At 30.9% G+C, this 26,357-nt stretch overlaps 3 protein-coding genes and 1 long non-coding RNA gene across 4 annotated transcripts; 3 read left to right on the forward strand and 1 right to left on the reverse strand.

The window, feature by feature from the left end:
• Positions 1-3,981, forward strand: LOC112775186 (uncharacterized). Its single transcript, XM_025818677.3, has 8 exons — positions 1-696; positions 935-968; positions 1,067-1,315; positions 2,067-2,156; positions 2,303-2,371; positions 2,473-2,564; positions 3,466-3,513; positions 3,627-3,981. The coding sequence occupies exons 1-8, from the start codon at positions 200-202 to the stop codon at positions 3,739-3,741; spliced, it is 1,194 nt and encodes a 397-aa protein (XP_025674462.1). The 5' UTR covers positions 1-199; the 3' UTR covers positions 3,742-3,981.
• A 9,287-nt stretch (positions 3,982-13,268) lies between these two features.
• LOC112776869 (uncharacterized) lies at positions 13,269-15,431 on the forward strand. Its single transcript, XR_003190209.3, has 3 exons — positions 13,269-14,178; positions 14,639-14,719; positions 14,819-15,431. It is a non-coding gene; the product is annotated as an uncharacterized lncRNA (long non-coding RNA).
• A 1,013-nt stretch (positions 15,432-16,444) lies between these two features.
• Positions 16,445-17,484, forward strand: LOC140182202 (uncharacterized). Its single transcript, XM_072228339.1, has 4 exons — positions 16,445-16,666; positions 16,756-16,864; positions 16,947-17,171; positions 17,264-17,484. The coding sequence occupies exons 1-4, from the start codon at positions 16,445-16,447 to the stop codon at positions 17,482-17,484; spliced, it is 777 nt and encodes a 258-aa protein (XP_072084440.1).
• Positions 17,485-20,010: 2,526 nt separating this feature from the next.
• LOC112776650 (peroxidase 5) lies at positions 20,011-22,433 on the reverse strand. The gene is made up of 2 exons (XM_025820877.3): positions 22,112-22,433; positions 20,011-20,884 (listed from the first exon to the last, which is right to left on the reverse strand). Exons 1-2 carry the CDS (start codon positions 22,346-22,348, stop codon positions 20,117-20,119), a joined length of 1,005 nt encoding a protein of 334 aa, XP_025676662.1. The 5' UTR covers positions 22,349-22,433; the 3' UTR covers positions 20,011-20,116.
• Positions 22,434-26,357: the final 3,924 nt, after the last annotated feature.

Here is a 26,357-nt window from a genome sequence, read left to right on the forward strand (position 1 = left end):
TTAAAATTGCTCTGCTCCTTGCACTAAACCAAAATTGGATTTCACCAACGAAATCCAGCCAAAACCGTGAACATTAATTAATCATTAGTGTCTGCAAACTTGGTATTCAAACTCAAAATTCAAAACTAGTCCCTTCCCCCTGGCCCATTCTGAGGGGAAAAAAAAAACCACAAATTAAAACCCTCACAAGCTACCACAAATGAATAATGAAACCTCAATTAATATGTACGATTCTAGGCATTACAAAGACATTAATCAGAATCATTTGAAGGAGTTTGGAATAGAGTGGTATGATTTTGCGGTTTTTGGCATGGTTGGTGTGACCATAATTTCCTCCATATGGGTATTATGGATGAAGGAAGCTTCTTCAGGGGCAGGGGCATGCAAGAATAACAACAATACCAATAACAAGAACAAGAACAACAACAAAAGTGGCGATTTTGAAGTAATAAATCTTGACGACGATGATGACGAGAATGTTTTGGTGATGACAACTTCTCGAGGGAATAATAAAAAGATAAATAATAATAATAACAATAAAAATGAAGGGATGTCTCAGCTATGGACAAGTTGTTGGAAAGGAGTGCACCCATTGTGTCTTCTCTTTACGCGTTTCTCCTCGCTTCTCATCATGGCTGTGTTGGTGTCCATGGATGTTCTTGATTACGATGCATCCATCTTTTTTTACTACACAGAGTATGTTATATAATTTTCATCATATTACAAACTAATTTCTAAATTCATTCGTTGTTTCTGAGAGGCAAAACATGAAACTATTTTCTTTCTTTTGCCTCTTGAATTTCTTTTCCCTTTTTTAATATATCATTTTTTTCTTTAATCTTCTGCTACTTATTGGATGCATATGATTCTTGCTTCTTTTGAGCGTCGAACTCACCATTGAACATTTTTCTTTTTTGGAAAAAATTATTTGCAGGTGGACTTTCACTTTGGTCATGATATATTTTTTGGTAAGCCAATAACATACACCACAATGTTAATTAAGATGTTGTTATAGCTCTTTTTCTTGTTAATTAATTATCATTTGATTTGTGAATGGTTTATTTAGATGGGAACCGTAGCATCTGCGTATGGATGCTGGCAATTTTGTAAAAAGCCTCCCATTGAACATGAAGAAATGAGTGAGTTTCTTGGAAGAAATACATCACAAGAGAGAATATCTACAAAAACTATTATTGCTTATTACGAAGAGACCGAACCCAATGGTTCCTTCCAGGTTCAAAAAAATCGAAATGTAAAAGATGAGTTTAAACAAGGAGCGGGATTCTGGGTTTATGTCGTGCAAATTACCTATCAGGTTTGTTAAAATTCCATTTTTAATTATGGGATAATTTTGGGGAGTACTATCTACAAAGAAATCTAACCTTTTAACAATTTTTATTTATTTTTGTTAAAATTCAAAGTTTTAGAAAATAAATTTAATTCTCATGTACTGATCTTATAAAAGAATTTTACTTATTAGTAAAAATAACTAATTTTTAAATTTATTATTTTAAAAGAAAAATGATACTTATCTTTTAAATTTTCAATCTTTAGCAAGTCTTTTTATTTAAATAATATTATTTAATTAATTTAAATATTCACTTTTATAGAAAGTTACTTGTTTTTTTAATAAAAAATTACTTGTTTTTTAATTTCTCTCACTTCTAAAGACGGAATGATGGACAATTTTTAAATGATACCTAGTTGCACTGATTTTACAAAAAATCTAAATGTATATATTTAAATGAGATTATCATGTAAAACTTTTTATACTATTAATGTATTTAAATTAAATTTTTAAATAATTATAGTACTTTTGTAATAAAATTTAGTGATAGATTAAAAATAGATACTTTTTGTTAAAAGGAAAAAAATTGTTACAAAATTTATTGTCCTTTGTCCAAAATAATAATAAAAAAATTAAGATATGTGTAGTTTCACAAAAAAAATATAATAACAAAACATAAATAATAACAAAGAAAATTCTTTTTATCTTTCTAATTTTTATCTATTTATATATTTATTGTTTTTCTCTTATATCAAAAATGATATTCTGTATTTAACAGACGGCTGCAGGAGCTGTCATGTTAACAGACATCGTATTTTGGGGTCTTATTTTTCCGCTCATGTCAATTTCTCATTACAAACTAAACATGGTGAGTGTAATAATAACCATCCTACAAATTCAATGTTACTCTTGTCCACTAAATCCAATTTCTAACCAGATTCATTCTACTCTAGATTCTAGGCAAAAAGTAATTAACCAAATAGTAACCGTTTTTTGCTTTCCTGATCTTGGCAGTTAATAATGGCCCTCATGCATTCTATGAATGCAGTTTTCCTCCTTTTGGATACAGCTTTGAATAATCTTGTAAGTAATTAGACAAGTTAGGATTTAATTAATTTAACAACAATTTGACAACCAATCAATGGATTCTAATATTATGTAATGCTGCATTTTCTTAATTTCAGCCCTTCCCTTTTTTTAGAATAGCATATTTTGTGCTATGGAGCTGTGTCTACATCATTTTCCAATGGATCATCCATGCATGTGGTTTTACATGGTAAGATATAATTTTTATTTTTATGCAGAAATTAAATCCTATTTGTATTTTTGGACATTCCCAACTTTAACAAAAAAAATATTGGGATCTCAAACAAAAGGATTAGGAACTATAACTCATAACTCCAGCCATCGGATAGTTAGAATTACTTAGGATTTAAGACAAAAAAAAGAAAAGGGCGTTTGTTATCATATATTGAACCATGTTTGTAGATGTAGATTTTACTTCATGTATTGAAATGTAATAGTGAGTTTAATCACAATATCTAATGATGATGAAAAACTGTATATATTAATTCAATATACGAGTTAAAATAATTAAAAGTAATATGTTTCTTATAAATAATCAAAGTACTGAATTATGAAGAATTGCGGAGTTTAGTGACTAAACTAGCAAACTGTTGTATAACTGGTTACTTTCTACCAAACTCTAATTGTAATTCTGTCTTCAACTAAAATTTTTAATGTTCATTCTTTCTAAATTTGTTATTATCTTGATGTCTTTTTCAAATTATTTATTGATACCTCATCATCATTTTTTTTCTAATACTAACACAAATAAGCTAAAAATTAGTAACAAATATGTAAAAATTTCACGTGCAGATATTTTTATGTGAAGTTTATAGTTAAAATCATTAGATAATAATTTAATTAAATATGTTAAATCGTGTAATAATATTTAGCTACCAATTTTATATAAAAATAGTTGTATGTGAATTTATATCACCTAATTAATATCATGTCAAATTAGATGGTAGCATAAATAAATTATGACAATTTGAGAATAAGAACTAAAAAAGTGGTAATTAGGAATTTTATCTTATATTATTTGCATGATTATTTAAAAGCTTTATTTGTTATATTCATTGCAATATGTAAGGATTCTGTTCTTCCTCCAACAGGTGGCCGTACCCATTTTTGGAGCTTAATAGTCCATGGGCTCCCTTTTGGTAATAACACTAATTAATAACTATCTACATAAAGATATGCCTTCTCTATTGTTTTCTTGCTTTCAATAAAGCCAAAACTAAATTATATATATCACCACTTTTTCAATTTACAGGTATCTCGGTTTGGGAGTAATTCACTTCCCCTGCTACGCATTGTATTCACTAATAGTTAAAGCCAAATACGCAATTCTCAGCAAGCTATTCCCTCAAGCATTTTTGAGGTCATAGGGAATAGAAGACAAATAAGAGTTCACAAATTATGAGAAGAAAAACTTTTGAGTTCGTTTTGTACATGAACGAATTTGTAATAGTACTGCTAGATAATTTTTTGAATGGTGAGTAACTTTCAATGAAAGAAGATTTAACTATCAATTAGTTAAATATGATTTGTTATAGAAGATAATGATAGTTATATGTTATCTGTACCTTAAAAATCAGTCACCGAATTAATCATTTATATAAAGTATATATTAAAATATAAAATAAATTGAACAATATATTTATTTATATATAATAATTAATTTGGTGACTGATTTTTTACGTGCATATAGAATTTTTGTTTATTTGTACAATTAATATCTCATCTAATGAAATAAGATTATATTTATTATTCTCAGCTATACTATTTTAATTTTTAAATTTAATTTGCTTACTCAACAGTGTGCAAATTATAAAATATTCTATCTACTTAAAACTAAGCATAGACACACCCATGAACACAAAAAAAAAGCGGATCAAAGTAAAATAAACATGAAAAGTGATGAATAAGATCATGCAAATATAACTTATCTTAAGAAAAGCAAAATCAGATTTAAAATATTTTAATTACTTTCTAAATCGTTTCAAAAAGCATTGGGCATTGTTCAACAAGGATTATTTGAGTTAATTTTAGGTAGTATTTGGTAGAGAGACAGAGACAGAAAGATTGAGACTGAGAGATAGAGACTAAGAGACAGAAATTGAAATAAATTTCAGTATTTTGTTTATTATAAAGTGGGAGATAGAAATTGAAATAAGAATGAAACTCTAATTTAATTTGTACAAAAGGTAAAATTACAATTAATTAATTGAAATGAGGATATTTTAGGTATAAAATGTTATTAAAGTTTCAGTCTCCATCTCTAAAAATTTTAGTCCCCTATGTCTCTACTTTTTGAAGGTATTGAAATACTGAAATTTTAGGGGACAGAGACATAAATTTTAATACCAATCTCTGAATCAACAAACATAATATTGACTCTCTGTCACCTAGTCTCTATCTCAGTACCTCAAAACAAATGCTACCTAAATGAGAGGGGACAGAAACTTTTATTGGACAGTGCCCCTCAAATCAGATAGTGGAGATAGGAAAAGTCTAGGGGGCCAGTAATTTTATTGAATGTTGGCCAGCATGCAACCAGCAGAGAAAGGTGAGCCATTGGATGAAATCGGATGAAATCTCACATCAATCTCACACCATTAAATCATCATTGATGGCTATTTGATGGCTACTAATCACAAAAGTTGCTGACCCTCTAGCATTGCTCGTGGAGATATATGCAAGAAATTTTATTTCGCTCAAATTAGTAATAATCTAAGAGATTTAATTTTTTTTTAGTTGTTTATAGTATTCTCTAACTCAATAGGTCAAGACTAATTTGTCATGGATCTAAGCTCTATTTGAAAGTCTGATATTGACCAAAAATTAATTTTCCAACACTTATTTAAATATACAAGTGAATTACTACTCGACCATTTAATTATTAGGGTTATGTAACATATTTTGAACGTACGTTAAGCCTTCTATTTATTTAGTTTTTTTTTTTTTTTTTTTGGACAGTGTATTTGTTTAGTGTTTAATGGATGAATTTGATAAAGATTAGGATGGAGTTATTTGAGATACATGCCGAATTTACGAGGGACGCAATCCATATAGCTTTTCTTATGGGTCAAGATACCCTTAACCGAGGTGCTCCTAGGTTGACCCAGGGTTAGGCCCATTTTTAGAGTTGGACCATAAGAGACATACTATAGTCATTTACATATTAAAAAACACGTAACAATGGAGGTACACAATATCAAGGAAGAGAGAGCGCATAATTCTTTTGCTGACATTGTTAAAAATGAAAAGAATCACGCTGGCAAAACTGGAACTGAAAACAAGAGGAAGATGGCCATAGATAAAGAGGCACTAGAAAATTGTGATAAAGAATATAATGATATCACAGTTAAAATGTCGGTAAAGATTTTCTCAATAAAATTGCATTGCAAAGTATAGTTTTAAATCGATAAATTAACCTCAATCGAATTTAATTTGTTTGTCACAAATACAAATCCAATAAAAATAAATCGAAGTATTCAAACTTCGAGTCATCTCTCAAGGAATTGCAGGAAAGTGTATTTATTATTGGTTATGAAAAAAAATATTTTTTTTAGATTTTTTAAATGTTGAACAAGGAATGTAAAATGGCAATAAAATAAACTAAAACTAAGAAAACTCCTAGCAAGGATTGAGAATTGGAATTCCTATCCTCATTATCATTTCCCAATTGTGATGGTAATTGCCTTTTGCTTTCACTTAGTTAACCTCTAACAATGAAGGAAAGTCAAGTGAACAAAATCAACTTGAGTTCATAAGTCATAATCAAAGACGAGAATTAGTGAAACTCAAGCCAACTAGCAACTTTCAATTACCAACCAACAAAAGATTTTGACAATTCAAGAGTCTCCAAATTAATCAATCCAAGCTAAGAGTACAAAATTCTAATTTAAAATCCAACCAAACATTTTATCAAACACTTGGAAGGCACAAAATAAAAGCATAGAAAATTAATAAGAGATAATAAAATCTAAACAACCAATTGCAAAGGAATAACAATAACAAGCAATTGAACAATAAGGAACGTGCAACATAAATTGCATTAATAAAAATTTAGAGTAGCACATGAACTCATAAACTAAATTAGTAAAATAAAGGAATCAATGTGAGAAGTAGATAACTAAAGTGATAGAACAAATAAAAGTAGAGAAAACTAAATTAAAGGAACATTGAACTTGAATTTTGAGAAGAAATAAATCTAAAGCCCTAAAACCTAGAGAGAGGAGAGAGCCTCTCTCACTAGAAAACTACATCTAAAACCTAACTAATGTGTAAAGTGAATGAATGATTGAATGATTCCCCTTCTGCTCCACTCTGCAGCCTCTAATCTTCATTTTCGGGTTTGAAATTGGACAAAAAACAGCCCAGAAATTGGCCCAACGTTTTCTGATATGTGCAGCATGTGACGCTTTGTCACGCGTATGTGTCGCTCACGCGTACGCGTCATAACACGCGTGCGCATCACCTAACTGTAAGGCAACTATGAAAAATTGCATATCATTTTGAAGCCCCGGATGTTAGCTTTTCAACGCTACCAGAACCGCCTCATTCGGATCTTTGTAACTCAAGTTATGATCGATTTAGTACGAAGATGTCAGGATTGACAGCTTAGCAATTCCTTCAATTTCTTGTATTCCTTCCACTTTTGCATTCTTTCTTTCCATCCTCTAAGCCATTTCTACCCTATAGACCCTGAAAACCCTTAACAAATATATCACGGCATCGAATGGTAATAAGAGAGGATTAAAATTAGCAAATTTAAGGCCAAAGAAGCATGTTTTCAATCATAGCACAAAATTAGAAAGGAAAATGTAAAACATGCGAATTCTATGAATAAGTGTGAGAATAATGGATAAAATCCACTCAATTTAGTATAAAATAAACCGTAAAATAGTGGTTTATCAGCCCTCCCACCTCCTTCACCTCTCTTCTCCTCTCCCTCTACGTCTCTTCTTCTTCTGCTTCTTCTTCTTCTTCTTCTTCTTTTCCTTTGCGTCGCTCTCCCTCCACGTTTCTTCTCAGGATAATCTTTGGAAGTTTTTGTACACAATAATTTTAGATATTTTTTGTTAGATTTTGGATGTTCTTTTCAACGAGTTTGAATATTTTTTGTTAGATTTTGGATGTTCTTTTTCTATTATTTTAGATTTTTTTTGTTAAGTTTTGGATTTTATTTTTCAAAACATAAGAAAAAAACATGCAAAAAATTAAGAAAGAAAAATATCTAAAACTATTAAAAAGAATCATCCAAAACCTAAAAAGAAAAAACATTCAAAACATAAGAAGAAGAAGAAGAAAAAGAAACAAAAAGAGATTTTCGTTACCACGTTTGTCATGTCACGCACGACTAAAGGTGGCAGAGAGTGATATGTCGTTCACGATGAAGGACCCACAACTGGTGGTGGTAGAAGAAGGCATGCAGTCGGCTAGGTGATATGGGAGGAGGGGCTCTAACGTGGGTGATACCTATGTGAAGGAAAAGAGTTTGTGATTGTTTTTTTAAGTAGGATTGCGATTATTTTTAATTTAAGTTTTTTTAGACTTCTTTTACCGTTCATATACTAAATGACTGTAATTAGTTGATATTTTTGTTGGTTATCTAGTGGGACTGTCTTAATTAAATATGGCACTCATTAGTAGTATCATGATATATGTATCCTTTCTGTAATAGAATTATGATGATTGCGCTAACACGCAATTAACTAGTTTCATTCGTTACATTTATAAGAATTCTTACTCGAGATTAAATATTATAATTTTCTTGTGATATTTTGATTTAAATATAACTAATCAAAATTCTTCAAGGCCAATTATTTTTAGTAGTTTTGGTCGGTACAAATATTAAACTATTTTTAATAAATAAATTTTATTAATTTATATGGACAAATTTTAAAAATATGAGTGTAAATTATATTATTAATTTTTGTGTACAAAATTTTAATAAAATATATATGTAAATTATATATATTTTGTGTGTAAAACGTTTGTAAATATGGATACAAATTATTACCAACCAAGTGCTAATAAAAAATAATAATATTTGCTGATCTTGTAGTATTACTCTATATTTTCATTAATTAATCTATTATCTATTATATCTATTATATATTACTAATTTTATAACCAAAATGTGCCATATGTCACTTTCTCATTGTAATTGAAATCAAATCTTTCCCTCCAAAATTAAAGAATTCTCCCCCTCTTTCTTACTAATTTTACAACCAAAATATACCACATATCACTCCCTCATTATAATTGAAATCAAATCTTTTCCTCCAAAATTAAAGAATTCTTCTCTCATTCCTATTAATTTTAATTTATAACCAAAATGTGCCACATATCATTCTTTCGTTACAATTGAAATCAAATCTTTCCCTCTAAAATTAAAGAGTTCTCCCCTCCTCTCTCTCCTTTTTCTATCTCTCTCATTCCTTCAACCACTCTATCTCCTTTTATCATTATCAATAACTAATTACGAATTTTACAATCAAAATGTACAACAACGTGACATTCTTTAATTAATTGTATTCAAATTAAAATTAAAATATTAAAATTGAAATATACATATATTATGTATCATATATCACTATCTAATTTAATAACCAAATGTGTCATATGACACTCTCTTATTAAAATTGAGAGAAAATATTTTTCTCCAAAATTAATAAACTTCCTTTCTAAATTCTCTCATCTACTTCTCTCAATTTTTCTATTTCTCTCTATCATTTTCACTCTATATATAATTTATATTTTATATTAGTAATTTGACAAATCAAAATATGTCATCTAATATTTTTTATTACAATTAAATAAATTTTTTTCTTCTAAAATTAACAAACTCTGATTCTCATTCTTCATCTTTATCTTTCTCTTTCTTTTCTCTCATTCTCTATTTGTTCTATCTTTCTGTTCTACAGAAAACAAAATTAACAAAATAATATAATTCAAATAAAATATTATTATTATATAGATATTTTTTTCATTTTTTATTTAGTTTTAAATTTTCACCGCTTATCTTTTTAATCTATATTTTTATTTCTCTTCTTTTAAATATTTGTTACATATAATTTGGAGAAAATACTAATGTTATAATTAAAAGTTAGAATCAAGATTTAATTGTTTTAAAAAATTAATTTTGAGTTAATTTTATAACTATTAATATAATTTTTATGCTAATATCTAATTATATTTTTATATACATAGAGAAAAAATATTATTTTTAAATAGTAAGTATAAAAATTAATTATTTCTATTTGTATAACAGACTTAACACCTAATTAAATATTAAAGTATACACCTTAAATTGTTCCAAATTTTAGATAATAAATATTAAAATTAATTATTAATAAAAAATTAAATTTTTTCATATAAAAATAATAACTAAAAATTTTATTATTTAATTTTTTATTTACAGAGACTTTGGTCTCCTAAATCAGAGATTTTTATTAATTTACAAATTTTTTTGTAAAAATAATTTGATTTCATAAATTTTTTGTAACATGCATAATTTATACTATCAAAATAAAATAAATTATAATTTAAAACAAAATTATACTCTTATAATATTATTACAAATAAAAATATTAGTTTATAACTATATAAGCACTGTTACTTCAAGCATGATATCAATTACTTATATATTGAATTTGTCAGTTCCAATTTATTACGCTTGAATTAAAGAACGAACTATATATATATATATATATATATATATATATATATATATAAAATAATGAAAACAAAATTACGAATTATATTCTATAATATATGCTAATTAATAACATTAATTTTCATTAATTAATAGTTATTTAAATTTTTTTTAAAAAAAAATACAAAATTAATGATTATTAATTGTCTCTTCTTACTCTAATTCACATTTTATCATTTATTACGCAAATACTAATTCCTCTTTTCAAAAAAAACTTTGAAACTCTAAAAAATAAAAAGCACCAAAACATAAGATAAAGAATTATCTAAATCCTAAGAAAAAATATACAAAACATAAGAAAAAGAATCATCCAAAACTAATAAAAAGAATCATCCGAAATGTAAAAAACGAAACATAAAAAATTAGTTAAAAAAATCATTCAAAACCAAATAGGAGGAGGAGAAGAAGAGTCGCAGGGTGGCCGGCGACGACGTCATGGACGGCATTGCGTGGACAGTGGGAGAACTCGCGGTGGCGTATTGCGACGAGTGGAGGAGTCGCCATGGATAGGAGTAGTTGATCGCGTCGTGGCGGAGGGAGAGTCGTGGGGTGCGAGTGGCGAGCGATGGGGAGTCGCGATGGGACGCGATGAGCGTGAAATAGAAGCGCGATGGTGGCTGTCTTTTCTGCGTGAACGGCAGATGAGGTGGCGGAGAAGGATGCAAGGACGACTAGCAATGGCGCGCGAGGACGGTGCTGCGGCGATACTAGTGGTGCGAGGACGAAACCGCGACAACGTGAGGCATTGAGAAGAGGAATTAGGATTTGTGATTTTGTGTGGTAAATGGTGAGTGGAAGTGAAAATAAATTAGGGTGAGTTTTGATTCAAAAATACCATTAATATCAATTAATCAAATTTTAAATTTAAAAAAATAATTTAAAATTAATCATTATTAATTGAATCGTTCAATTCTTGATTAATGAAAACTTTACTCCCTATACTTTTCCTTTTAATTACTATCTTCACGTGTAGATGAGTTTTCAGCATAAAAGAAATGGTGACAACTATGTGTAATTACACTCCGTTTGTTTCATGTCCGTGTCTTGCCAAGACATAGACACAGTGGGGCATGTCTATTGTTTGGAATGTGAGACACAAAATTAAGAAGGACACGCTTATACACATACATACACAAAAAATATGTATTTCATGTCTCAGTAAAATGGTGAGAAATGAATTTTAGGCGATAGACACGGATCTATATCACTTTTTTCAGACAATTTTATCCTAAGTCATTTTCTGAAATTCCAAATGTCTCTCCTGTTTGATTGAAATCCTAGCCAATGATAATTTCTTCTGTATACTGAATTACTGACAGTGGCTCTTGAGAGCGAGAGAAGGAGGAACAACATAAACTCTATTATGTTCTCTTCGAAGTTTTGAATCTGTAAGTTGCTGCTCTTCCAATTTCCCTTCTAATGCACCGTTTTAGCTTTCTTGATTTGCAACGTTTGCTTGCATCTTTATAATTTTCTAGCTTTAACTGTTGTGTAGGTTTTTTTTTATTTGTTCTTTTGGGTGGGGTGGAATCTGATTCTGACATGTGGAATAATAGGACTTTGAATTGATTAATTGGGTTAGAAGATTGGGACTTGCTTGAGTTTTTAATTATTATTTCTTAATTGGTGAAAGTTCAATTATATCTCTTCCTTAGGTGGATAGTATTGTTTATCATGTTAACCCCTTTTTCTCGCTTTGCATGTGGGCCAAATTCCATTCCTTCTTAGCTATTGAAGTATTGATTGGTAGAAAATTTTTAAGTTTTTTTTTTTGCGGGTGTATTTCTATTAAATGCTTAAACCACAAACTCAAAATTTAAATCATTTTTATGTGTAAATATTATAGTATAAAAAAAATTTGGCGTTAACTCCATGAAATCTCTTTTTTGTTCTGCATCATCTCATATGTACTAAATAGGATTTTTCGGACGAAAATTTTAAACGAAATTTATTCCGTCTGAATGACTTTTTCATTTCGGAGAAATTTGAGACAAATGTTGAACAACTTTTAGTGGAGACATTGGAATAATATATTCTATCCTAAATTTGTCTAAATTTTGTCCCAAATTTTGGCGCCAATTTTTTTTGGATGGCGCCAAAATTTTCATACAGATTAGCAACATATTTTGAACAAAAACTATAATTCGTTTGTATTTCATCTGAATATGCGCAATAATTTCAAACGGATTTGGGACGCATTTTGAAAAATGTTAATTCTATCCCAAATTTGTCTATAATTAGTCTTAAATACTTTTACTATAGCTTACCCTTCGAAGTAGCTAAAATTTTTTCCCGCAAATTTGGGATGAAAATAACATCATTTGTAAATTCTATTTGAAAGTGTACCAGTTTTCAAACGAATTTCAAATGTTTATTGAAAAATTTTAACATTTAGTATAAAAATATTGTTTATATCTTAAATTAGTCTATTATTTTTTAATTTATTCTTTTAATTATTTACGTTATAATAATTCAAAATTTAAGACAAAGTGTATCTCAAAGAATCACATATATAAAAACTTAAAAATAAATTATATCAAATATTTTAAAAAAATAATACAAATAATAAATAAGAATAAAAAATTAGGTAAAAATAAAAAATAAGAACCGGTTTGCCTAATGCTACGTCGTTTGAGAGGAAAAAAATAAAAAATAAAAAAGAAGAAAACGCGTTGTCTCTTCTCGTTCCTTTCTTACTTTCATTCGTTCCTGCACCAAAGAAAACAAAAGGGGAAAACCTAGCTAGCCTCCACCGCCGCCGAACTTAGTGACCCACTGCCACCGTCCGTGGCCATTCGAGGAGTCTCTCTTTCTACTGTTGACGTTATCCAAATCGAACCCCCTGTTCTCTGTCTTCTTCCTTAGCTTGCTTGGTGCCCATCCTCCATTAGATTCATCCTGCTCGCGGTCGTCCTGTTGCCGTCGCCGTCGCCTCGTCACCCTCTCGAAGGTCAGTGGCTTTGGTGTGCAGTTGTTCTTCATTTTTCATTTTATTCTCTGACTCTCTGTTCAGAAATTAACAAATCATTGAATGATTATAGGGTTTTGTGCTTTTGTTCAAATCATTGATTTGCTCTGGGTTCTGGGTGTGTTGCTGTGGATTCTGGGTTCTGGGTGTGCTGCCGTGGATTCTGGGTTCTGGGTGTGCTGTTGTGTGTTTTGCAGCTCTGCTATGCTGCTGCTGCTTGGTGTTTTTGTTGAAATCATTGAATGATTATTTGTTAAATTTTTTTAGTATGTTGTTAATGTGCTTTGAACTAGCCAGTTGCTGGGCATTGGGTACCCATTTCGCATTATGTTGCCATGTCACATGCTTGTAATTACTTTATATTCAGTTAGGTCTCACAGTTTTAGTTAAGCATTACTTGCTTGGTCCAATAAGTATGTTCTCTGGTTTCCTAGAGCAAACAGTTTGTGAAATCTGCAAGAGAAGCAACACTTGCAGGATCAGCAATATCAAGCTGGTGAAAGAGCACAAAATCTGAGAGATCTTTGAGTTTTTCCCTTTTTTATTCTATTGGGGCTTGAGGCATGCTTCTGATTGCTGGAGAATAAATGATTTTAGGGCTTGATGGACCTGTTGTGCAGCTATCAAAAGATCCGACGATGAGCTTCCAATTTTCAGCACCTGGTTAGTGAAGGTTCTCTTGCTGGATCTGGGTACTCCTTGGCTTATCTGCTGTTGTAGGATTGGTCTTCTATGTTGTGCATCATAACCAAAATGAAGAAGAGGACAAATATCTTTCTGGAAAAATATTACTATGCATATTCTCTGTTTGATAATTTGTTTGTTATGTTTTGTTGATGAGTTTTTTAAATTTTTAGAGTTTGATTATGACGAGGTTTGTGGTTGGTGCTTACATTCATTGTTAACTTGGTCGATCTTATGGATTGTAATATTATTATTATCTATCTTGTTTCAGATTTTGCTGATTGGACTTGGGGAGTTCAATTTGATTTCTTTTAAATTAAGAGTATACAAAACTCTTAACACTAATGCTTTCTTTTATTGTCACAATTTGATTGGAAGATGGCAACAATGATAGCAAAGGGTTGCAGTGAAGACAAAGCGTCTCGAGTTTTATGTTGTGGTGAAGAGGTTAGCTTTTATTGGGTTTCTTTCCTGCATCCTGATATTGTAGTTTGGGATAATATTTGATTTCCTGATGTGGGCATTGAAGTTTAACATTTGATTTGTGACTGTACTTTGGGTTTAGAGTCAGTTAACCTTCTCTAATTTGGTTACATTTATTTTGTTTTATGTCATGTGACAGAGCCTTGAGTAAATTGGTAACAGAACAGAACGCCGTAGGATTAAATCAGATATATATTTATATTCAAGTACTGATATTGAGATGGAAATCTGGATTTTTTCTGATTAGTTTTGCTGGTAGTAGCATTCTTCTTGCTATATTATTTTTTGTTTTATACATGGATTTTCATTGAAGTTATTGTCTGGGTCCTATTAAGTGATTATTTCATGTAATAGCCTTAACTTGCGAGAACTTTATGGTGAAGTCTAGATACTTGTATGCTTTTTTATTTAATTTAGTTTTCAGGACATATTGAAGAAAGCTCAGCTTCTTTCCCCTCGTGCTATGGTTGTTGATTCAATACAAACTCTTGATCCTATTAACACTGTTAGTAGTTTTCCTTCAACTCTATTGACACTTTTCTTTTTCTATCATTTGCCAATGTCTTTGAATTTAACATTTTGTTTTTATTTATGTATTCTCCAGTGGTAAGAGCAAAAGGTTAAGTTGAATGATGCTGAGCACAAGTTAAAAGATCAAGGACGTCAACTAAAGGTTCAACAGAAAAGAATTGGTTCTACTAAAAAGATAATTCATGCTTTGTATAAAAACTTGAATCTCCTACTTCCTTCAACCTTGTCTGATCCTACAGAAGATGAGTTTGGGACAGGCTCTAGTGATGATGAGGATGATAACATAAGTGATTGATGTCAGGAGTATATATTTTTTCTGATTTAGATTAAGAAATTTAGGTGAATTAGTTAGTACATTTTATTTTATTCATGATATTTGACTTTTTTAAAGGCTTTTTTTGTTTTAGTTTAAGTATTTTTTTTCTTATTTTAGTTTGATTACATTTATGGACAAAAGTATTTTAATAATAAATATTTTTTAACTCTTTTATGATAATTACCTTTTTCACGACTTTATTATGTGTTTATAATTTCGATGATGTAATATGAAAAAAATGATTATGATGGTCTTAATATAGAAAGCAGATCGAATACAATTTATTTTAATAAATATTTATATATTAAATAGTAAATTATTTTGTATGAAAATTGTTTGAAATATTATATTAAATTTGTAGAAAAGTTGTGTGAAAATAATTTTTTGTTTTGTATGAAATTTGTTTCAAATACGTAAATTCTTTTAAATTAAATTTGTCTAAAATTTGTTCGAAAAAAATTTGTTATATTTGACTAAATTTGTTAGAAATTTGTCTGAAATAAAATATATTTTTTGTTTGAAATTTGTCTAAATTGAAATATTTTTGCGTTTGAAATTTGTCTGAAATACATTGTCTTTATGTTGGCTAATCTGTCTAAAATTCGTCTAAAATACATCATAATAGTTAGAAATCTAGCAGATAAATGCCTATTCGAAATCTGTCACAAAATCGTCTGAAAAAAATTTCGAATAAAATTTCAGACAAAATGTAAATTAGCAACAAGGCTTTTTGGAACAAAAAAAGTTCGTCTCAATTTTGTTTGAAAGAAAATTGTCTATAATTTATTCGAAATTTATTTCAATTTCGTCTCAAAATTCGTCCGAAAATACCCTATTTCTAGTAGTGATTATACCGCCGCAAATCGTCTCTTTTTTGACATGTTAAATTACAAGTCTGGTTGTTGTTTAATTGTGATAGTAGTTAGAGTTAATTTTGTCTTAGAAAGTTATTAATCACATGCCTCAAAGCATTATTTTCTTTATTTTAATTAATAAAAAATTACATATTAAAACTCTTAATTATTTTTCAGCTGACATTTTTATTGATATGTATAGATTTCAATCATATCTTTTCTATTTTGTTCATGGCATCTAAGTCAATTGATTGGTTACTTAAGTTTGAAATCTATTAGTATGCTTTGAACTTGATTATGTGTGCATATACTTATGTGATGGGTGTTTTTCCTATTTTTAGTTGTTTAATTGAGTGTTTTTTCTATTTGTATAAATTATTAGAGTTCTTCATTTATGTATTTATTTGTTATTGTTTCTTAGGAAGTGATGATGGATCGTTCTGAATAAATTAAGTTATGTGTTGGATATTACTGGATTATGAGAATGCAATTTGATACATTAATGCTGCTTTTTTTAGTCACTTTATATATGTATATTAGGAATAGAAGGCGGGGTCATTCTTCGATTGGTCGAAGAGTGAACACACTGCCATTAAGGCGAGATGCATTAGATAATATCATTGGGGAGGGTGGAGATAGAAATTGCATATGGGAGTTAAGAATGAGTTTGAATGCATTTACAACTTTATGTGAATTGCTACAAATTCAAGGTGGATTAGACGAAGATGGTCATGTTGGCATAGGCGAGCAAGTAGCTACTTCCTTAATCATATTAGCTCACCATACCAAAAATTGCAGCGTACAAGTTAGGTTCTATAGGTCTGGGAAAACTATTAGTAGGTATTTTCACAAGGTACTGTGTTCAGTTTTGCGTGTCCAAAGTATCTTATTTGCAAAGGCAAACCCTGTACCGGAAGATTGTGTAGATCCCAGATGGAAATGGTTCAAGGTAGGTCGTGTATGTAGCTCCAATTTTTATTGGTCAAGTTTACTCTGCGTGAAATAACTTTTTTTTTTTTACATTTGATAAGGTTGTCTAGGAACATTAGATGGAACTTACATAGATGTCACAGTCCCGAAGAGTGATAAATCTAGATATCGGACGAGGAAATCTAGAATATCCACCAATGTCTTAGGAGTTTGCAACCGGAACATGAATTTCGTCTATGTCCTTAGTGGTTGGGAAGGCTCGGCATCTGATTCAAGGGTACTTAGGGATGCTATTACTCGACATAATGACTTGAAAATACCTATTGGTATGTCTAAATTAATCTTTTAAAAAGAATAATAACTATTGTTTATGAGAATTACAATTTATTTCTTATATTTTTCCATCCTTCCGTTTTAGGGTGTTATTACTTAGTGGATGCTGGCTATACTAATGGGAGAGGATTTTTATCCCTTTATAGAAATGTTCGGTATCATGTGAATGAGTGGGTTCAAGGTCATCGAGCACCACAAAATCGTCTAGAGTTATTTAATAAAGGACGTCACACTGCAACAAGAAAAAGCAATGACGTCACACTGCAACAAGAAAAAACAATGATGCTGCAGTCCTATCAAATTTAGCTGAAACTTTTAAAGCTGCGGTTGAGGATCAAGGAAAGCATGTGCAGGTACTAGCCAATGCAATGTCTGGTGTTAATGAGTAAGTGAATCTTGGCCAAACGCTAAAGAGTCTTGGTTTTAACACAATGGAGATCGTGTAAATTGTAAAGAAATTTGTGCAGAATCCAGAATTGAAGGCAACCTATTGGAGTTTGGACGAAGAAAAGGCAGCATTCGCACGAGATATAATGGAAAACTTTTAGCTATTGTTGGGTGTAAATGGTGGTCTTAGTAGTTAACTTATTATGGTCTCTTTTGCTAAAACTTATTAGACTTTTCAGTGAAATGTTGTTTTTTCTTATGCTAATCAAGTGAAGTACACTAGCTAATTTGCAACTCTTTTATGCATGAATAGAATTTTATTCATATTGTCCAATTTTCTATGTTGATTTTCTGCTATTATGCAACTAAATTATCCATTGGGTAAATGTTAACTATATTGTGCAAGTTGCACTTAAAATTGTGCAATCCTACTAGATTCTATTGAATTATGCATTATGTATATTAGGTTTCTGCACTTAACTTACTTATTAGGTGAGTGTGTGCAACTGTGCACTTAAATTTTTGCAAAACTGCAAAATTCTATTGAATTCTACAGATTTGGAATCAAGTCTTGCTTATAACTTGTGTTTTCTTAATCCTGTGTTGATGTTTATAACCTGAATTCTTAATTTATGCACTTATATATTTGTGCAAATCATACAAGATATAACTTCAAATACTATTAACCAAAAAAAGAAATAGAACAAACCAAAGTAAACATCAAAGAAACAACTTTTCATTGAATTTTCAATTCATATAATTTCATTACAAAAGAAGGACCCAGCAATAAATTATGTATTTGCTAAAGCTAAGCCAAGTTTACTCTTATGCTATTGTTTGTCATGATTCATTGTACAAATACAAAGCCAAATATCACATAAAAAAAAAATACAACTTTCAAAGTCTATTAACATTTCCAACAGCCACCATAAGTTACTAGCACTTTGTCTTCTCCTCTTGTAGTTTTATTCCTTGAGATTTTCTTTCCTTGTTTGCTCCTTATGCATTCTTGAAGTCATGCTTATCTAAAATGGGATAGATATAATACAATAAATTAAACAGTTCACAACTAAGGAATCCAATAACAAAAGAAAAAGATAAAATTCACTCCTCTTTAGTACTTTATAAAGATAAAGCAATTTCTTTACCAATAGTATGATGAATTCATTTAAGCCATTACTCAATATTTCCAACTTGGATTACGAAATAAATTAAAATACGATTCAACAATGTTCAAACTGTGATGATGATCTCTTCTTTAAGATGAGGCAGAAATTGAGATCAGCAAGGCACTCAATTGGAAGGGTAAGGAAGGAATTCATGAGAAAATCATCAATTGAGTCAATTTTTGCCACACCAACCAGCCTGCAATTTTCCTCTTCATCCAATCTCTTCTCTCTTCCACTTCTCATGTCATCCTTTGATTCTTCAGATCTCAAGGATGTCATCACCATTAGTGGTGAAGTCTTGTAGATACTCCCAACAGAAAACAAGAACTTGGCCTTGAATTCAAAATCAACCTAGCTTGTTACAAAGATGACTGTAAGAATTTAAACTCAATTCCCACTATTAATGTAAGAATCACTATGCCATACATATAAAATTCTAGAGTTCAAAGATTTTAATCTCCTATGAAATTAAATTGGTTACCTTACTAGATTCTCAGTTAATGGTTCCTTGGAATGCTTCTGGGATTATATCAATCTTCAAGAATGGGGTAATGGCAACAATCACACTCACGTATATATAAAATAAGAGTTATATGCTTAAACAAGTCCTGTGCGTAGTGATGTTAATTAATTTTAAACATTTTTTTGTAATGAACTTCAGCTAATTGTAGAAAAATTTTATTATATTTTGTGGTCTCCATTCTAAATGGGTCATACAAGATGCAATAGCATTTTAAGTTTTTAACCCTTATCAGGATAATTTTATATCCATTTCATTTTGAGAAGCAATGAGAAATTATTAATTTTGTCATTAATTCACTTTCATGACACCAAAAACGCATCAGATGTTCTGTAGAAAATAAAAAAGAAACATTGATATGAATATAGAGAAAGAGAGTGGCACCTCTGGAATATTTCGACGGTAATGAATAAAATCCGATATTAACACACGCGCTTTCCATCGATGAGTAATACTCTGTGAACAACACTGGCTAAATAAACCTGCAAATAATGATCCAAGAAGAAGAATCGTCTCGAGAAAGAAGAACCATAAAAAAATGCGCCCAAAAAATATCCACCAAACAGCAAAGAAGGAGGAGGCTAGAAAAGAGATTTTTGGGAGTAGGGGGGAGATACCCTGGAAGCAATTTGCAAGTTTCTGAAGTAGTTTTTTTATTAATTATTTTATTTTTATTTTAAATTATAGAGAAAAAAATAGTCTTTTACTAATTATGTAGTGTCTTATTTTTTAAAACAAACACAATATTAGACACTCTTCTAATATCATATTTATTATATCCAAACACTATACACAAATACAAATATTTTATGTCTATGTTTTAATATCTATGTCTTAATACATACACAAACCAAACACAGCCTTAGTTAACCAGGCTACAGTGTCTCCTAATCTCGCCTTGCTCGCCTGTAAGCACATCAATAGACCCCATACGCACCATAGCCTTTGCAAACTTCACTGACCAATGCAAACCGTGTTTAGCATTGCTTACCACCATTTCGCTAGTTGATTCACTGCTCAACAACGCTTGATCCGAACTCAACAACCCACGCTGCTTCATCAATCCCTTATAGTACTTATTGTCCAACCGCTTTGGCGTAAATGCGTCAATCACCACCGTCGGATCAAATCCACCATCGCCATTAACGTTAGAAGGACACTTGGTTTTCAACAATGAGGAGAACTCGGAGTCCATAGGAGGGTCTTGAGGCAAGGGTGTATATAAGCGGTTGGAGAATGAAGAACAATGAGATACACCAATGGAATGCGCTCCCGAGAGAGTAACGAGTTCATCAGCGGACAAGCCTTTTCTTGCGAAGTTGGTTATGAGTTGGTCGGCGTTGAAGGTTGGTGCAGGCAAGTTTTCTGTTACTTCTTGGCTGATGGAGACTCGCCCGTCTCTGCGGCCTGCCGGTACGGCGTAGTTAATGTCGCCGGATTTGTAAGCGCTGTCGCGTGCGGCGAAGGCAAGAATGTCTGCGCACGACACCGTTTCAGGGCACAGGGACTCTATTTGGGCCTTAGCTTCTTCGATGACGTGGAAGCCACGTAGACTTGGGTTGTTGGCCGGGTGGTCTCTCTCAGCTGGGTTTCCAGGAGTGGATTCTAGTAATACAGAACCATCACAACCCTGAACATAATAACAAGAATGGCACAAATATATGTCAGAATCAACAAGCACATGGAGTGATACATGGAGTGTTGTTTTTTATTATTGAATTTGTTAAACTTCATTTCCATGTTAATTAAAAAATTGAGAAATATTAAGGACATAACACTTTTTATAAAAGAAAATATGGAGAATCAAATTTTAGTATTAACTAAAAAGTTATGATTTATGATCTAAATTTTAAAATAAATAAAATAATTTTAAAAAAGTTAATTAATATTGACTAAAAGAAATTAATTACCTAACATTTTTTTATCAATATTATTAGTCAATATTTTATTTTTATACTATTAAAATTAAAATTTAATATTTATAATTTATAATTTAATACTTAAGGTATAGAGTATTTAACCAAGATAAAAAATAATAAATTTAGTTGATTATATAAGATTGCTCTTAAAAAATGGAATAAAACATAATATATACTAGTGATCCAACATTTTTTGTATAAAAATTAAGGAATTGATTATTGTTAATTTAAATTTAAGACAAGAATAAAAAAAAATAATATTGGTCAGTTAATATTTTTAATAAAATATTATTCTATTTCATTTTGTGTTTTGGTGACCTTATAAAAAAGTTTTAAAATATTTAATTTAACTTTTATCCTTATTTTTGTTTGGATTTTATTCTTACATTAATTAAATTTCTAAAAGAAATATTATAATAATTTATTTTAAACCCTTCAACAAAAATCTACAGATATAACAGAATTAATATCACGTGCATGACGAATTATTACATTTATTAATTATACTATAATTATGTTTTCGCAACTAAAGCTAATTAATATTTTATGAAATATGAACATATTATGTTAACACAGAGTTTTAGGAATTAGTAATGTTAGGAAAATAAAAAAAATTTAAAATTATTTTATTTAATATTTATTAATTCTAATAATAATTAATAAATATTAAATAAAATAATTTTTAGTCGTTTTTGACTCATTTTTGTAAGTTACCAAATATTTTCGTTTAAAAATTAACAAATTCAAATGTCTCTCAAACGTTTGGATTTTTTTTTGGTGACTCAAACGTTTGGATTTAAACAGAAAGGAAATATTATAGAACCAAATCAAAATTCAAAATTAAGAACAAAGAAGAATTATTTAAGCATATTAATAAAGTATTAGTTTAATTAATGATAAGTAGCGTTGACCGTTGAGTATATGAGAAATGAACTTACCCTGACAAAGCAATCATGAAAGTGCATTCTAATCAAGGCAGGAGCAATTCCTTCGTTAAGGGAAATGGCTTTGTTCACAGCGCTTCTCACAATTGCCTCAGCATGTGGACATGTTCTTTTATAGAAACCCACAGTCAAAGATGCTGAAGTCAATGACGATGAAACTGAGAGAACCACTAATAGAACCAACAGCTTCTTAGAAAGCATTATTACATGCATGCGTTCAGCATTAACCATTATTACTGAGTATTTTAGTGTTTGATTGTTTATTAGTTGTAATGAAAGGAAGAAGGAATGAAGAGAGTGATTTTTAGTTTGTATGTATATGCTATTATGCTGTGCTCTACTACTGTGAATTGAATGTATATTTATAGGCTAAATCAAATTTATGGTTAGATTAGGTTTTACTTTCATGCAGCAAAAACGTGTATGTTTATAGCTGTATCCTGCAATAATAATAATAATAAATAGTATAAAGTTGAAGTTTTCTTTACCTTTGAACAATTCTGGCTCCTAAACTGTTTATACCGGCAATCTCTTTCTTATGTGTTTGGTTTAACTATCTGTTGTTTCTGCAAATGAACACTCTAACTTTTAATTTGTGGGAAGAAGTAGATTTTGTGATTTTTAAGTTGATAATATTAATTTTAAAATAAGTGATAGATCTTTTACATTTTCACTTCTTCTGTATGTTTTTCGCTTTTAATTTTAAATTTAATAAAACAAACGCTAAAGTATGTAAATATAATATAATATTAGTCTTAAACAAATTATTTGCGAAGATCAAAACCTAACTATTGGCTACTACAAGGCCGGTTGGAAATTGTGTTTTTCATTATTTGAATGCTTCGTGTTAAGGACCGACCTGATGGCAACCGTGTGTCCGTGTCAAGCAGTCACACTGACACTATTTCCTTTCCTTGTAAAAGGGAATCACATTGAATAAGTTTTAACTTTTAGGAAAGTTTTCAAATGCTCCAGTCACCTTTACTGGTTCTTCGATGATCCAGGTACGATAAGATAGTCGGTCTAAGGTTTGTCGTGTAGCATCAAAAGTAACCACAGGGGCATTAACGTGCGATCAGCGTGAAGTTAAAATCAAGCCAAGCTGCATCTAAGTCAGCTGGTTTACATGCTAGCACCGTTGGGCTCTATTAGAATTTGTTTTTGGTCAGGGGGTAATGGGCCTAACAAGAGGGAAGTTGTAGCAATCTGTGGTTGTGTATTATTGTAGAAGGTTTTGTTTAGTGCGGGCCTTTGTGTCCCTGTTAGTATTGTTGGAATAATGATGGGTTGGTGATGCAGAAAGTGTAGCCCGTTATAGAAATGAAGAACGGAGGGTTGGTGGGGCCAGGTTAATAGATATTTTGCAAAGAAATTCATAACGCTGTCGTTTTGAAAAACCCAAGTGCTCATTGTGACGGTGAGTAGCCACCCGTGCAGTGTTGGAGGCTGGCCTGAACCCCAATTCCTCTCTGTTGTCTCTGTGGCTTATCTAACACGGTTTTCCTGAAGCTGTGTCGCTGGTATGAGGTCGGCCGTCCTTGTCGCATGCAACCATTGTGGGGTCCTACAGATTGCTTACTTATGACGTGGGGATGCGTCGTATGTCAGTCGAGCTCGTGAGTAGCCGAAGGCGATCGAAGCTCGTCGCGGTAGGTTGTTAGAGTCCGAAGGTCAGGCACAGCGTTCGTGCGGTGGCTTACCCGGTAGTAGATTTTCACAAAACCAGCAACGGGTGCTTTGGGTGGTGGTAGGTTGTGTTCTGTTGTCCTCATATCTGACTCCTCATATCTGACAAAAATAATCAAAGGCCCATGCCTTTTAGTGCACAAAAAAACCAACTCCATACTACGGCTCCACTAGCGCGCTGAGTTAATAGCTGCGGCTCAATAATTTCACAACACACCACATCTGTCTTCAATGTCAATAAACTCCTGTAGCTTTTCATGTGACGTTTTCAATAGGTTTTGGGAACAGCTTGCACCCTTCTTCTATGATTCTACACCATAATAATTATAATAAATCTGCACTCTTAACATTTTTAATTATATATCTCAACGGTACTGCACCCTGGATCATCGAAGAACCAGTAAAGGTGACTGGAGCATTTGAAAACTTTCCTAACTTTTAAGTACCTCTTGCATTGTTTAATAATATCTTTATCTCTCTAACTTTTCACAATATTAGTCATTGTTACATTTTTACCTATACAAATTCATAATATTGACAAATTTACTAATAAATAGACAAAATTAATTACGTACTTATGAAAGATTATCTCTGTATAATAAATACTAATTTTATTCATGAGCTGATATATCAGTATTTTAAATTTTCATAAATAAAAATAATTTACTTATTTTTTTAATATAAAATTTTATTTATTTATAAATAAATTTATTAATGTTTTAAATTTTACATATAGAAATGGTCGTTTATTATGTTTTAAAATATTATATTGTGCAGGTTTGCACTACAAGTATGCAATTTGTCACGGCTTTGAACACATTTTAATGCTACTGTGTCGGCACTCGTACTTACTCAATCTCTTGAGATAAAACCAAGTCAGTCTAACACTCAATATTTAGCAAAAAAGCTAAGAACACAAGAGAAAGAAAGTTTTGGTAGAAAAAATATTTTATTACTCAAGTGTTTGTTACAAATGACTCACACACCCAAACTCTAACTCTCACCCCTATTTATAGTCATCCATCTCTTCAATGGATGGTTAGGATTAAATCGAATCAGCAATCTAGATTGATCATCTAGAACATTCACTATAAATATCTATCCTACCACATTTCTCCAGATATTTCTAGATTATTTCATACTATAAATATCTATCCTATTCATACTTCTATATACATCCACACTCTTCTAGATTACTTTATGACCTTCCAAAGTCTTCTAAAACCTTCTAGGGTATTCTGCGACTTTCTAGGACATTCTAGAATGTTCCCAAACCAATTAGAGCATTCTCAAACACTACAAAAACTATACAAACACCTTTAAATCTAACCTTCTTAAATTTACCGTGACATTCTCCTCCACCTAATGCACAGATGTCCTCGTCGTGTTTTGTTCATAATAGCGCTCTAGGTATTATTGGAATTGCCACATCTTCACGAGCTTTCCAACTAGCTTTAATTATTGGGAGTCCTTTCCACTTGATCAAGTATTGAATACTTGGTGATACTCCTCTTCATCGCACGACACGATTAGCTAAGATCTCTTCAATTTCTTTATCAAAGGATCTAATCACCACAGGCGGAGCATGACTCAAGTCACCTCTACTCGGTTCATCTTGATCTTCATGATGTGGTTTAAGCATACTCACATGAGAGACCGGATAAATCTTCATAGAGGGAGAGAGTTGTACTTTGTAAGCAACCTCCCCACCAACACATCCAATGATCTCAAATGACCCTTCATATTTGCAAATTAAGCCCTTATTAACCTTAAGAAAGGCTTTGAATTGTTGTAGAAGAAGTTTAATCATTACCTTATCTCCCATTTGATAGCTTGCATGCCTCCTCTTCTTATCTGTCCATTTTTTTATTCTCTTTGCAGCTTTATCAAAGTAAGAACGAGTGACATCTGTTTGCTCTTTCCATGACTTAATCATATGATAAGCTCCAGGGCTCTTCCCTGGATAAAAGGAAGAAAGAGAGTGTGGTATAAGCGGCTGTTGTCCAGTTACAATCTCGAATGGATTCTTCTCTGTGGACTCGCTCCTTTACCACTACAAGAATTTGATGAATTAGCGATGAATTTTTGCGAGAAATGTATTTTGTCACTAATATGTCACTAACTTGCGAGGAATTAGTGACGCACTAACGAAAAAATTAATGAGCGGTCACAAAATATCCGAACTTGAGTAAATCGACTGATTAACGAGAGATTCACGAGTAAGTTTTTTTCTTGCAAATTGACTTTTGTAGCTAAAAAAAGAGCGAGAAAAATTTTCTCACTAATTTGTCACAAATTAATTAGCGAGTGACAATGTTCTAGCAAATCAGTTACTTAGGGGTTCAATCGAATAAAAGTAAAGTAGTGAGGGATATTATTGTCACTATGTCGTCGCAAATGTTTGATATACAATTAACGAGAAACAATTCACACACTAGTTCGTCGCTAAATAAACTTTGTGCAAAAAGGCTAATTAGCGAGGAACAATGTTACTAGCTAATCCGTCACAAAGACTTGAAATGCATTTTGCGATGGACAATTTTCTAGCTAATTT

Source organism: Arachis hypogaea, chromosome 19 (assembly GCF_003086295.3).
Source record: "Arachis hypogaea cultivar Tifrunner chromosome 19, arahy.Tifrunner.gnm2.J5K5, whole genome shotgun sequence".
Classification (NCBI taxonomy): domain Eukaryota; kingdom Viridiplantae; phylum Streptophyta; class Magnoliopsida; order Fabales; family Fabaceae; genus Arachis; species Arachis hypogaea.